Source organism: Ahaetulla prasina, chromosome 6 (genome assembly GCF_028640845.1).
Source record: "Ahaetulla prasina isolate Xishuangbanna chromosome 6, ASM2864084v1, whole genome shotgun sequence".
In the NCBI taxonomy this organism is placed as follows: domain Eukaryota; kingdom Metazoa; phylum Chordata; class Lepidosauria; order Squamata; family Colubridae; genus Ahaetulla; species Ahaetulla prasina.
The window spans coordinates 85,662,206-85,675,121 of record NC_080544.1 but is presented as its reverse complement, the minus strand read 5'-3'; the positions used below and the strand labels follow the sequence as shown (position 1 = coordinate 85,675,121).

General features: G+C 37.5%; 2 protein-coding genes across 4 annotated transcripts in view; one reads left to right on the top strand and one right to left on the bottom strand.

Moving 5' to 3' along the window:
- Positions 1-239: 239 nt before the first annotated feature.
- On the top strand, positions 240-7,968 carry SSR3 (signal sequence receptor subunit 3). Its single transcript, XM_058188533.1, has 5 exons — positions 240-509; positions 3,065-3,191; positions 4,426-4,524; positions 5,394-5,525; positions 7,579-7,968. The coding sequence occupies exons 1-5, from the start codon at positions 368-370 to the stop codon at positions 7,643-7,645; spliced, it is 567 nt and encodes a 188-aa protein (XP_058044516.1). The 5' UTR covers positions 240-367; the 3' UTR covers positions 7,646-7,968.
- Positions 7,969-8,097: 129 nt separating this feature from the next.
- The window catches only part of KCNAB1 (potassium voltage-gated channel subfamily A regulatory beta subunit 1), a 193,127-nt gene continuing 188,308 nt past the window's right edge, over positions 8,098-12,916 (bottom strand). For all 3 annotated transcript variants that reach the window (XM_058188530.1, XM_058188531.1, XM_058188532.1), the window contains one exon: positions 8,098-12,758. In XM_058188530.1, coding sequence (XP_058044513.1) covers positions 12,669-12,758 — 90 coding nt within the window. In that variant the 3' untranslated portion in view covers positions 8,098-12,668. The remainder of the gene's footprint in view (positions 12,759-12,916) is intronic.

The window sequence follows — 12,916 nt, the reverse complement described above, 5'->3', positions numbered from 1 at the left end:
TGGCCAAAGGCGTTCTTCCATGTGTGTGTGTATATATATATATATATATCCATAAATATTCTACCGAGAGAGAGTGCCCCCCCCTCCAATATGTCTGGCTTTTTCCATAACCGAAGCGGAACTTTTGAAGGGGAAAAAAAAAGCCTCTAAAGAAAAAAAAAGCTACTGAACTATTCGCCAACGAGGCGTGACATCGGAAGTACTCTCCAGCAGGCGGCTGTCAGCCGGAAGAAGCCCCGCCTCTTCGCTCTGTGCGGCGTGTCCGCTTGCTGGCGAGTACGGTGGCCGCGGGGGGAGGGGGTCAGCGCCGTTTTGCCTTTTGGGCTTCGCTTCGTGTAGGAGAGCCGCGGCGGCAGCAGCAGCAGTGATGGCTCCCAAGGGTAGTAGCGGCGGGGCTCGTCAGCAGTCGGAAGAGGAGCTGCTCCTGCAAGATTTCAGCCGCAACCTCTCAGCCAAGTCCTCGGCGCTGTTCTTCGGCAACGCGTTCATCGTCTCGGCTATCCCGATATGTGAGTAGAGGGAGAAAGTCGCTGGGTGTCCCCCCGCCTCCAACCATTCCTTGTCTCTTGCGGGCAGACATTCAATGGGAGGATGGACACCTCTTGGGGCGACCTGAAGATGTGGCCCGGCCGCACAGGTGCCGTGTCTGCCTGTCCCACATCTGGGAGAGCCAGAGGAGCCTCCGCGTGGGGGAAAGATTCCTTAGCACAGCTGGTCTCTGAGGGTGGGGGGAGCTCCAACTTAACGTTTCTAGGCAGGATGAACTGGGAGAAAAGTTCCCCCCCCCCATGAAACACCTAAGGGAAACTTGCACCTTTCCTGTTTTGGGTGCTTCTGGCTTTTAAAGTCTCTTGCAGGTTCTGCTCCTCAGATATTAATAATGAAGGGTCAGGGAATGGAATAGGATTAGGATTAGGATTCTTTATTGGCCAAGTGTGATTGGACACACAAGGAATTTGTCTTTGGAGCATATGCTCTCAGAGTACCTAAAAAGACAAGATACACTCATCAAGAATATATATGCTTATACTTCCTTATACTTCCTCATATATATGTTTATATACTATATAAGCTTTTTGTGTGATGCTTATGTATATTGTTATGACAAAATAAATAAATAAATAAAAAAGAATCACAAGGCACAACACCCAGTGACAGTCATACTTGTACAGTAAGCAATCAAATCATACTAGGAAACAACATCAATATAAATCGCAAGGATATAAGCAACAAGCAAATGAGCAACAAGCAAATGAGTCTGCATTGGCTGGAGGCTTGCTTTAGAATTTCAATTCCAGCAGCTCTGCTCTAGAATTAAAAATAGCCTAATGGAAGTTCTTTGTAGGATGTACTGTTATTACCCTATTACTATTTATGATTGAATAACTAAATATTACAGGTAGTCCTCGACTTAATGACCACAGTTGAGTCCAAAATGGCTGGTGTTAAGTGAGACATTTGTTAAACTATGGGATAAAATGTTACCTCATTTTTACAACTTTTTTTGCCACAGTTGTTAAGTGAATCACTGCAACTGATAAGTTAGTAACCTGGTTGTTAAGTGAACCTGGCTTACCCATTGACTTTGCTTGTCAGAAGGTTGCAAAAGGGGCAAAAGGGGATCACATGATCATGGGACACAGCAATGGTCCTCTGGTGGCTCAGACTGCTAAGACAGTCTGTTATTAACACAGCTACTTGAATTACTGCAGGTTCAAGTCCCACCAGGCCCAAGGTTGACTCAGCCTTCCATCCTTTATAAGGTAGGTAAAATGAGGACCCAGATTGTTGGGGGCAATAGAATAGAATAGAATTTTATAGAATAGAATTTTATTGGCCAAGTGTGATTGGACACACAAGGAATTTGTCTTGGTGCATATGCTCTCAGTGTACATAAAAGTGTACATAAAAGAAAAGACAAAGTTGACTTTGTATATAATATACAAATGGATGACGACTATTGCTTAACATAGTGTAAGCCGCCCTGAGTCTTCGGAGAAGGGCAGGATATAAATGCAAATTTTTTTAAAAAAAGGTCATAAATATGAATCAGTTGCCAAACGTCTGAATGTTGATCACATGATCATGGGGATGCTACAAAGGTCGTAACTGTGAAAAATGGTCATAAAATCACATTTTCCAGTTTTGTAACTTTGAATGATCGCTAAATGAACTGTTGTAAGTCAAGGACTACCCTGTGTTTAGAAGCCAAAAATAGACAATGGCAAATTACTGTTTGCCAAGAAAATGGCACTGAATTCTTAAGCTGAATTCAAGAATGCCTTTATCTCTTTTTGTTCATAAAGATATGTTCATACAAATTGTGTGTATTTACTTATTGGCAGTGTTTTTCCTTAAGTCAGTCTGAAGTAGTGGTTTTGGAGGTTGTACAGTTAGTGATCAGAACTGTTGCTAAGCAAGGTGGTTGTTAAATGAGTTGCACCAGATTTTATCTTTTTTTTTGCCATGGTTGTTAAATGAATCACTGCACTTGTTAAATGAATCACATAGTCATTATTAAAATGCAAGTTCCCCCATTGAATTTGCTCATCAGATACTGGCTGGGATGGTTGCCAAATGGCGATCACATGCCTTTGGGATGCTGTACCATCATAAATACATGCTGGTTGCCAAGTTCATGAATTTTGATCATATGATCATGGTTATGCTGTGATGGTCGTAAATGCGAGGACCAGTTGCGGGTTGCTTTTTTCAGTGCTGTTATAACTTTGAACTGTCACTAAATGAATGGTTATAAGCTGAGGACTACATATAATAACTGAAATTGTGTGAGAGGGTATTTCTAAAACAAACAAATCTTCATGACTAATCCTTGCATTTAAAACCTTCTCAGGTCTGTAAAGCAAAGAAAAGCTGACGTAAGATCATTAGCAGATTGGTGGTTTCACTTAGCGACTGCTTTGCTTAATGACCAAGTTGCCAATTCCAATTATGGTTGCCAAACAAAGACGACTTGTAACTGTTTTATTATAGCAAGCCAGCAAGATGTATTGTGCATGCTAATAATAAAGTCGTAAGTATGTTTCAATTTTTTTCACCCTAGGGCTTTACTGGCGGATCTGGCACATGGACCTCTTTCAGTCTGCAGTACTCTACACTGTAATGACCCTTGTCAGCACCTATTTGGTTGCTTTTGCTTACAAGAATGTGAAGTTTGTTCTTAAGCACAAGTAGGTAGTAAATCTGTTTCTCTAAAAATGTACTAAACTGTAAAATATTATTTCAGTTTTCTCCAGATGTATTGTTAAAAACCATTTCAAATCCGCCATGGCATATTCAGTTATAAATATTTTGCCTTGCATTTTGAAAGGTTTCTGAAGCTGCCAGTCACAGATTTACTGACAACTCTCAGCCACTAGAATGCGAAGCTTTGCAGTATTTAATGTTCAATTGTATATTGATTATTAATGCATTTCAATAGCAATCAGTGTTTGATGCAGTTGCAAAATTGAAACTTTAACTGAAATCTTTCATGTGATTATCCCCGAGTAACAGAAATGAATATACCATTGATCCGAATGCTTTTTTTATGAAGAATGAACATTTTCTATAGCTATTATTTTAATATTTTAAAATTTCTTGGAAAATGCACATGGCTAATAGCCAACTAGAATAATGTCCTTCATTTTCAGCTTTGTATTAAAAATGCATCCACTTCGATCTAAATTTGTTTGATGGAATCCACTAGAGTCCAAATGTTTTCAGTAATTGTCCGCTACTAGTTTATCTGATTTTCTTACTTGTTTATGATCCCAGGAACACTGGATTTGTGTGAAACAGAACTGATCAACTGATTGTTCTTTAATGACATTACTTTAATATGGCTTTGTTTTGTTTTGTTTTTATCCTGCCTCTATTATTTTTATAAATAACTCAAGGGAGCAAACATGCCTAATATTCCTTCAGCCTCCTAATTTCCCTACAACAACCACTTTGTGAAGTGAATTGGGCTGAGAGAGGTTGACTAACCCAAAATCATGTGGCTGACATTCATGTATGTCTAAGGCATACATCATCTTCCGGTGATTGGCAAAGTCACCCAGTCAACTTTCATGTCTAAGGCAGGTCTACAACTCAATCTCCCGGTTTCTGGCCTGGTACCTTAAACTGACTCTCATGTTCATTATCAAGTTCACCCATGGAGATAATTTTGTTGATTGTATAGAGAGGGGTAATCTTTGGTGGATGGGAGCTACAGGAAGTATTTTTCAAAAGTGGTTTGGTCTCCAAGGTCCATAGGGAAATGATTACAACAGACTTTCTTTGGCTATTGGAAGCGGGAGGGGGTTGCTTGGGCTGGGCACTGTAAGCATTCAAACCCTGCAGTATGAAATTGATAGTAAATTATTATATTATTTGACTGTTTTATGAAAAAGGTGGGATGTCAGTGCTTTCCTTTTTTAGGGTAGCCCAGAAGCGTGAAGATGCTGTTTCCAAAGAAGTGACCCGCAAACTTTCCGAAGCAGATAACAGGAAGATGTCACGAAAGGAGAAGGATGAGAGGTGATGTTCTGCCATTATCCAATCATACAACGTTACTTGCTCAGTAATTGAATTCCTTTACTATCAGAGTTCTAAAGCTGGAGGTTTTACAGCTTACTTGATTTGGAGTTGCAAACTTTATGCTTGCTAATTTGGGGCTCCTTAATGAAACAGTGGAGCGGGAAGGGATGCCTGTTAAAACTAAGTGTTAATCAAAGAATGGGCATTTTGGAACTGCAAAACTACATTGCTGATTTTTTTTTTTTTTTTAATGAAGCAGTATGTCTGGACTTATTCACTAACTAATGGTCCCTTTTGGTGGTCTAAATCTGTTATTGTCTTAAAAGTGTTTCTTGGTAGTTTTTAATCTGGTATTTGTTATTCACCATTTTATGTAATGTGCATTAGAAATGGTTTTGAAAACTTTTTTTAAGGCTTAGTTTTCTTCAATTTTTTTGGTATTCATTGGCACTTGAATAATCACTGTCTTTCACAAATAAGCTGCAGATTATTTTATTTCGAAAAACTAAGGTAATACATGTTTAAAAGATGGCTGGGGACTTAGTTGGCAAGAAACCAAATCCTCTTAAGACCTGATCTGAAAAATGGTCTCTGATACTTGCCAACTTTAATCAGTCTCCTGGTGGTAAACACAATGTAGTAGGAGAAATTGCATTTCATTGAATGTAGGTGTCAGATTTGGAGAAATAATTTTGTAGTAATCAATTTTAGAATCTTAAAATCCACAAAAAAATCAATATAATAAAATTAGTTTTTTCACTTACGTGAAAAAATACGTTTTTTTAGAAAAATTGCAATTTGGAGAAAAATGGTTTTGTCAGTGCTGAAGTACATCAAGTTAATTTTTTTATTTTTTTTTGCCTTTGCAGAATTTTGTGGAAGAAGAATGAAGTGGCAGACTATGAAGCAACAACCTTCTCTATCTTTTACAATAACACCCTCTTCCTTGTCCTAATAATTGTTGCTTCCTTTTTTGTGTTGAAGAACTTCAACCCCACCGTGTATCCTCTTTTAACAAAACATAGGTCAAATAGCTTTTTGAGTCATTTGTACAGATAAAGGGTTTTGAACCAGTAATCTATATAATTCAGATATGGGAAAGAGTAAGTGGTAATTACCATGGTAAGATTCACTCTATCAAAAAGGCAAATGAAAAATCTCTGTAGTTCAACAGTGGACTCCTACAGTGAGTCAAGAGTCAGATTCACTGGCCAAAACAATTTTTTTTAACTGTGCAGCTCTTTAAATTGTAAATAAGGAAAGCACATGTAGAGACCATTGAAGTATTATTTTATTAGAATTAGAAGCATCACTTCTAATTCTCCCCATTACAGTCATAAGTTATTACCAACCTTATGACTTTTTGCTGCTTTTTTGTCTTTTTATAGCCAGCATCAATTAAGTGGAAAGAGGAATTAGAAGGAAGGAATGCTTACTGAAATCTACAAATGAACAGAATTGGGTCTGATAGTTATTACTCTAATCAATATTCAACATTATCCTAAGTTAAAGCAATTGGCTAAAAGTAAAATAATGGAATTTAACAATGTCGAGTATTAAACTGAGGAGACTAAAATAAAAGGATACATATAGGAAGGAGTTCCTGAATTGGTGGTAGTATTTGTGAAAACATTAATCTGGAGTGATAATGGATTGCAGGTTAATGTGGTTAAACGAGTGAGTTGGCTTCAAAAAATCACTTCTAGATGAGATGGACGGCATATAAGTCAAATGTTGATTACTTCACTAGGAATATAATATCTTAGTCACAAGAAGTAACCATTCCTTTATTTTCTCTGGTTATACTGTACCTTGAATATTATGTTGAATTCTAAACTTCAGAATTTAAGGATTCATAATAGATAGTTGAAAGTGATCAGAGAACTAGAAACTAAAGCCCTGTGAAAAGAGAGTGAAGGAACTGGGCGCCTTTAGCAAATTCAATGAAGAATAGAACTTGGATGGGATGCGCCACTGGGTATTTTTTTTACATAACTTAAAATTTCCTGATCAATTTATTTTTGAATTCAAAACATTCTGTATCGAACCAGAGTTGGGAACATACCATGTTTCCCCAAATAAGACCCTGTCTTATATTTTTTTGAACCCTGAAATAAGGGCTTGGCCTTATTTTCGGAGAGGTCTTATTATTTTGGGGCGCATGAAGCAAGACGGGGCTCCTATTGCCGTCTTACCTGATTTCCAGCTCTGTCTCCCTAACCCTAACCAGAGGAAGTGGTGGGGATTGGCTGAGCATGCATTTAAATATTTTCAGGGAGGTCTTATTTTCAGGGGAAGGCTTATTTTTGAGGAAGAGTATTTTCAGGGGAGGTCTTATTTTCGAGGAAACACGGTAGAACTTGGAGACGATGTCACATTGTTACGTAGAGAAAAGTGAAGTGCTCTTTTCTCCCAGACTGTAATGCAGGATATTGAATAATAGATTTTTAGTTGCAGGAAGAGTCCTGGAATTAATTACGCATAAGGGTGGTGGGCAGACTTTCATTGGAAGTTTTCAAGCATAGACTCAGCAACAATTTATTGTGTATTCATTTTGATTCTTACACAAGGCAGAAGATTGGATTAAGTAACCTACATGGGTGATTATTTGATGAGATGCCATCTCACTGCCAAAGGGAATTGTGGATGGTTCCAAAGTGCCTTGATTTTTTGCATTTGATATCGGATAGTAGAATTCAAATATTTACGTGTACTTGGTTGCTGTCTTTTGCACAGTTCTTTTGTAAGACATTTATTTGCACTAAGAAATCCTGAAAGATATATTCCATGAGTCATGATGGCACAGTGGATAGAGTGCAGTACTGCAGGCTATTTCTGCTGACTGCTGGCTGCTTGCAATTTGGCAGTTCAAATCTCACCAGGCTCAAGGTTGACTTAGCCTTCCATCCTTCTGAGGTAGGTAAAATGAGGACCCAAATTGTTGAGGGCAATATGCTGACTTTGTAAACTTCTTAGAGAGGGCTGTGAAGCGGTGTATAAGTCTAAGTGTAATTGCTATCTTGCTAACATTTTCCTTGACAACTGCTTTTTCAGAAATTACATCCTCTCCATCAGTGTTTCATCTGGACTGATCGCTTTATTATCTACAGGCTCAAAGTAGATAAAATTGTTTGGGTATATGAATTCATCTCTGTCTTTCCCAATCAGAAGAAGGTGGATTTGCCATTTTCTGTACATTGGCTTTTTTTTTTTTGTACAAGATGGGATGATAATGGGGAGCAGTTTTGTTATAAAATAATACCACAAAGATGAGGCATTCTAATTTAGGCTTGCAATGTGCTTATTTTAAAAACTTCTGACCATTCAGGAGGACATAGAGATCCAGCTGTATTATCTGAGAAGTTCAACTAGATCTGGAATTCTTGATTAGAAGTTTTTGGGGTTTTTGCTACATTGTTATTAAAAAAATCTTTGCCAAAAACAGTGATTGTATCTGTAAGTTTGTGATAAAGATAATTCTACACTTAAATTCTGATACCAGAATTTCCATTGCTATACAAGGCGGTTATTAAATAAGTCGTGCCCAATTTGTTAACCTAGTTACTTTCTCCTCAAGTGTCCAGGCTTAGGCCTGCTTTTCTAGACAACTGTGGCCCAGTCTCCAACTCTGCTTGTAGGTTTAGGACCCGATTATTTGCCAAATTTCGCTCCAAGCTAAATCTGCCTACTCAAGGGACACCAGAACGACCCCCCATTTCTCAATGAGGTGACTTTGAGCTGTGCATTCTCTTACCTTAGCTGCCCAGCTATGAGGAGGATGGTAAGTTATGCCAGAAATAAGATCTCTACCTTCACTTTAAACATTTTGAAACCTTGTTAAGATCTGGCTGTTTTGAAGTACTTTGCGGTGTGTGTGTCAAAGAGTGAAAGGGAGATTGTATTGAGATGTGCAGTGTCAGTGATTACTATTACTACTTATTAAACATTGATATTTATTATTGATATTCTATACATTAGCTTTTGCAGGACACCAATTCTACCAACTGAAGTAGCATGAAAATATATTAAATCTTCAGATTTGTAGAAATCTGCTAAAAATATTAGTTTGCTAAAGGCATAAAGCTGTTTGCCATGTATCTGAGCATGACAGGTATGCAATATTCAAATCCAAAGGGGGCGCAGTCTGTTGGCTCCTCCTCAAAGAAGCTAATTATTTTTCTGGGTTTGTACAGTAGCTACAGAGCTACAGTAGCTACACTCTTAAGGAAGAGTTCAGGAGGTGATAACGCATGGTGGAAATTGCCCATCAATGGTGGATTTCAAATTATTTTACTACCGGTTGTGTGGGTGTGGCATGGTGGGTGTGGCATGGCTTGGTGCGTGTGGCAGGGGAAGGATACTGCAAAATCTCCATTCCCACCCTACTCCAGGGGAAGGTTACTACAAAAATTCCAATTTCCTCCCAATCAGCTGGGAATTGGGAGGTAGAGAATAGATGGAAGCGGGGCCAGTCAAAATTTTGACTACCAGTTCTCTGAACTACTCAAAATTTCTGCTACCAGTTCTCCAGAACTGGTCAGAACCTGCTGAAACCCACTTCTGTTGCCCATGCTGGGTACAAAGCACCTTTGCCTGCTGTAGTCCAATACAACACAAATCAGATTTTGTGTATTATCTCGAGAAGTACCAGTAAATACATTTTTTATTATGAATAAGCACATCATTTTAAATCGGCATCCTGTGGCTCTTGGAGAAGTAGTTTGACTTTATTTTGCAATATATATGCTCATAGCCCTGATGGTGTCATAATTAGAATGCAGTATTGGAGGCTAATTCTGCCCACAGCCTGGAGTTCAATCCTGATAGGTTCAAGCTTGATTCAGGCTTCAATCCTTCCAAGGTCGGTAATATGAGAACCCAGATTGTTAGGGGCAATATGCTGACATTATGAACTGCCCAGAGAGTGCTTTAAAGCATTATGGGGCAGTATATAAGTCTAAGTGCTATTGCTATTGCTGTATGGAAAAAAATAGAACAAAACAGCATTGAAATAGTACTCAATCCTGAAATTTAGTTTCTTTTCCTGCTCAAAAATCAATAGATCCAATCATATTTGGGGCACAAAATGCCTTTATTATGTCCAAGCTAAAGTAGAAAGCAATTCCTGGTATACAGCAATTGAATTCATTTACATAGAATACGGAAGGAAATAGAAATATTAAAAAGGGTGGATCTATTCATTAAAATCCCAGGAGCTTGCTGTGATCACAGAATTTCCATATGAAATTTCAAACGAACATGCTGGACATAGAGATTGTGTCTTAGAAACCTCAGAACAATAATGCAGGTGTTCCTTACCCCAATCCAGAAAAAAACAATGGAAGTGTTTATTTTCATTTCAGGAGCTCAACATACCTTGGTTAAAGAACATTATTAGAGCCTACTGTGTCTACTGAAATGAACAGACAATGCTGATCTAGCTTGGAAAGAGATAAAATAAATTTCTGCAACCTGGACCCACAAGTGGTGTTGGATAAATGTGCAAAACCATGTAACTTGTACAAAGGGGAACTGGAAGCCTTTGATCTCCATGGACATGGTTTGAAGTACACAGATAACTTGTCTAAATTAAAATTCCAACTGTAAAAGGAATTCCGCTGATTTGTATGGCAGGAAATCTGAAATAAGATTACTAATAATGTTCAATAGCAGAAAATAGGGAATATAAAATGCACAGTTGATACTCAGCATTTTAAAGCACTGGAGTAGTTTGGATCTTGATCATAAATTGCAGCCCTATAAATATTTGGCAAGATACGATTTTTGGATCTTTTAAACTTATTTTAAAAATGCACAGGATTGCACCATCAGAACCTATAACAGTCTGACGTTGCAGGATGATTTTCACACAGAATAGAAAAATGTTACTTTCTAGTCAAAGGCAAACCCTAAGAAACCCCTTAAGTGCCATTTATTCTGTTAGAATAAGGGTTCTTAGCTATAAAGTGGACTATCACAATCCATGGAAAAACTGGCTTTTTCTGGGATGTAGTGCGCACGAAATGAAAACACCTGGTAGAGTTCATTCTGCATTGTCTTAAAACAGTGGTCCGTGAGAAAATTTTGGTGGTCTGCAGAAAAATTATTTGCATTTTTTATATTGCATTAAATACTATTTATCTTTTTAAAAAATCATATTAGTGGTCTGCGGGATTTAAAATTATGAACTTAGTGGTCCTTGAAATCTGAAAGGTTGCTGACCCCTATGTTAAAGGACAGATCCAAGTTATCTGTAACCAACAAAAGCAAAATACAGAAGAAAAAGAGATACAAGCATGGTTAAGAGCTTGAAGTTACACAGTATTGAAGCCCGAACAGTAGTGGTCTCTCCTCAAGTACCAGGATAATTTTGGACTTAAAAGCTTAACCAGATTAGTAAGGGTCCTTGAATGAAGGACTGCATGGGAATCTAGGCTGTGGCCAGAGATTTCGTACCATTTGTTTCCTTACATCTGCCAAGAAAATTGCATGTTTTTTGTCTATCTGAAGTATCTTTCATGGAAACCTGTAAATAAAACCTGGGAAATGTGGCAGAACAGAGAGACTCCTTTGATGCACATGGATGCCCATGTCTTTTTTTTTCTTTTTTGTACAGATTCTTAGCATATGGTGTCCTCATTTTTCAGTTTGCTTTTGCTGGCTGTAAGCCACATGGCTGCAACAAAATAATTGTGTGCAAATAAAAATAGCAGCATTTAAAATGCCACAGCAAATGCATACATGGAATCTGCACCCCAAATTCTAGAATGCAGCCCTGGCATTCATTAGCCTGGTTTAATACTTGGCCGCTTTTAATCTTCAGATGAACAGGATGACTGAAAAATCCAACCATTTGCTCCTGTTAGTCTAATGCTGCAATAATAGCGATCACAGATTCAATTTACAAATGGAAAGGGGGAACGAAAGGAACCGAGCAAACAAACATCTGAGGATTTCATTGAACTGTGATAAAGTACTTTCATCTACATGGCTATCAGAAAAGTATACAGCTCTACACACTATGTACATTTATTATACAGTTGCCTAGACTGCCAAAAAGATTTTTGCAAAAGAGCAGTTAACTACAGCATTTCAATTTCCATTTCTGTAGGAACAATCATTTTTCTCTTTAATTTCATTGGCTAAGTGTTCTTAGCCAGTGAACATCTCCATGGTATCTGTTTACTTCAGTACTTTACACTTCAGAAAGCAACTTGGCTTTTTTAAAGCAATGTATTACAATCCAGCCAAAATCACGTTAAAATCAGGTTATTTCGATGGAATTGTACAGCAATTCCAATCATTCTTCCTTAAAGCATTCTTGCATTGTGCTTCAAGCAAAGTTCTCAGAATGCCAGAATGGCTTATATATGAGCAATAAAAACAAGTTAGTCCTGCCTGCAGGTTTACAGTCTGAATCTTGCTTACAAGTGCTTGGCCGGAACATTTTAAAAAATGGATGATAGACATAGATAACCAATCTCCCAAATCCTCATATTTTTTTTCTGTCTTCAAACAGTAAACCCTTCTTTCAGCCCAAACCCAAACTGAACCGTTTATCTAGAAATCAATTCTATTTAAAAATGCAAATGGCAAAACTTTGAACTTACCTATTGTTAAGAGAGCTTGACGAATCTAAATCCCTGAAATTGTCTAAGCTTTCAACTGTATCTGGCTTTTCATTTATTGAAAAAATATATCTATACATCCTTCTTTTTATTTTCAAGTACCTAAGGCTTAGAAATCTTTGATTCTTTGTATTTTCACTGCATAAATAGGAAGAAAGAAAAATAAGACTCTGGGGTTAGATTCTGTTCAGAAAATCCTACGCAAACCCCAGTGAACTGAATGTTTTTGCTTTTTTTATATATTTTTCATTCTTTCCTTAGAGTCAAATTGATCTGAGTCAAGATTAAATCCAAATTCTTAAGATTTGATATATTTTAAAAACAGTAAAGATAATTTAGTTTAGACAGATCAGCTGTGTTACTGAATTTTGGTGGAACATAACCACCTTGGAGAACCTAGTAAATTACAATTGCAGAATATTTTTTTAAAATTGTAACTGGATAGTATCAACTCAGTACACTACTATGTACAGAGCTGTTGTTTAGCCATGCAGTCCAGACTAATCATGCAGTACATTAGGATCTGTAGTCCTTTTTGCAGAAAGGTTTGTTCCCCAAAATATTATCAATTTCATTCACAATGTGAGTTGTCATCTTTGGAAGAACCTGCAGGCAAAGAAATACACATTTAACTAGTGTTGCTCTGTGATTTTGAAACACAGATTAATTGCAAAGGAACCCAAGAAAAATTGAATTCTGTAATGCCTTTAATCGCCATACGATGTCATTCTTTTTTAGTTTGTTCAGTCCAACAGAATTTGAAA

What these genes read in the sequence shown, in the direction of transcription:
- SSR3 (XM_058188533.1), top strand. Translation starts at nt 368, where the DNA reads ATGGCTCCCAAGGGTAGTAGCGGCGGGGCTCGTCAGCAGTCGGAAGAG. An exon ending in CGAAAGGAGAAGGATGAGAG is followed by an intron (nt 4,525 to 5,393) that starts GTGATGTTCTGC and finishes TTGCCTTTGCAG; the next exon opens with AATTTTGTGGAAGAAGAATG. An exon ending in AAGAACTTCAACCCCACCGT is followed by an intron (nt 5,526 to 7,578) that starts GTATCCTCTTTT and finishes CTGCTTTTTCAG; the next exon opens with AAATTACATCCTCTCCATCA.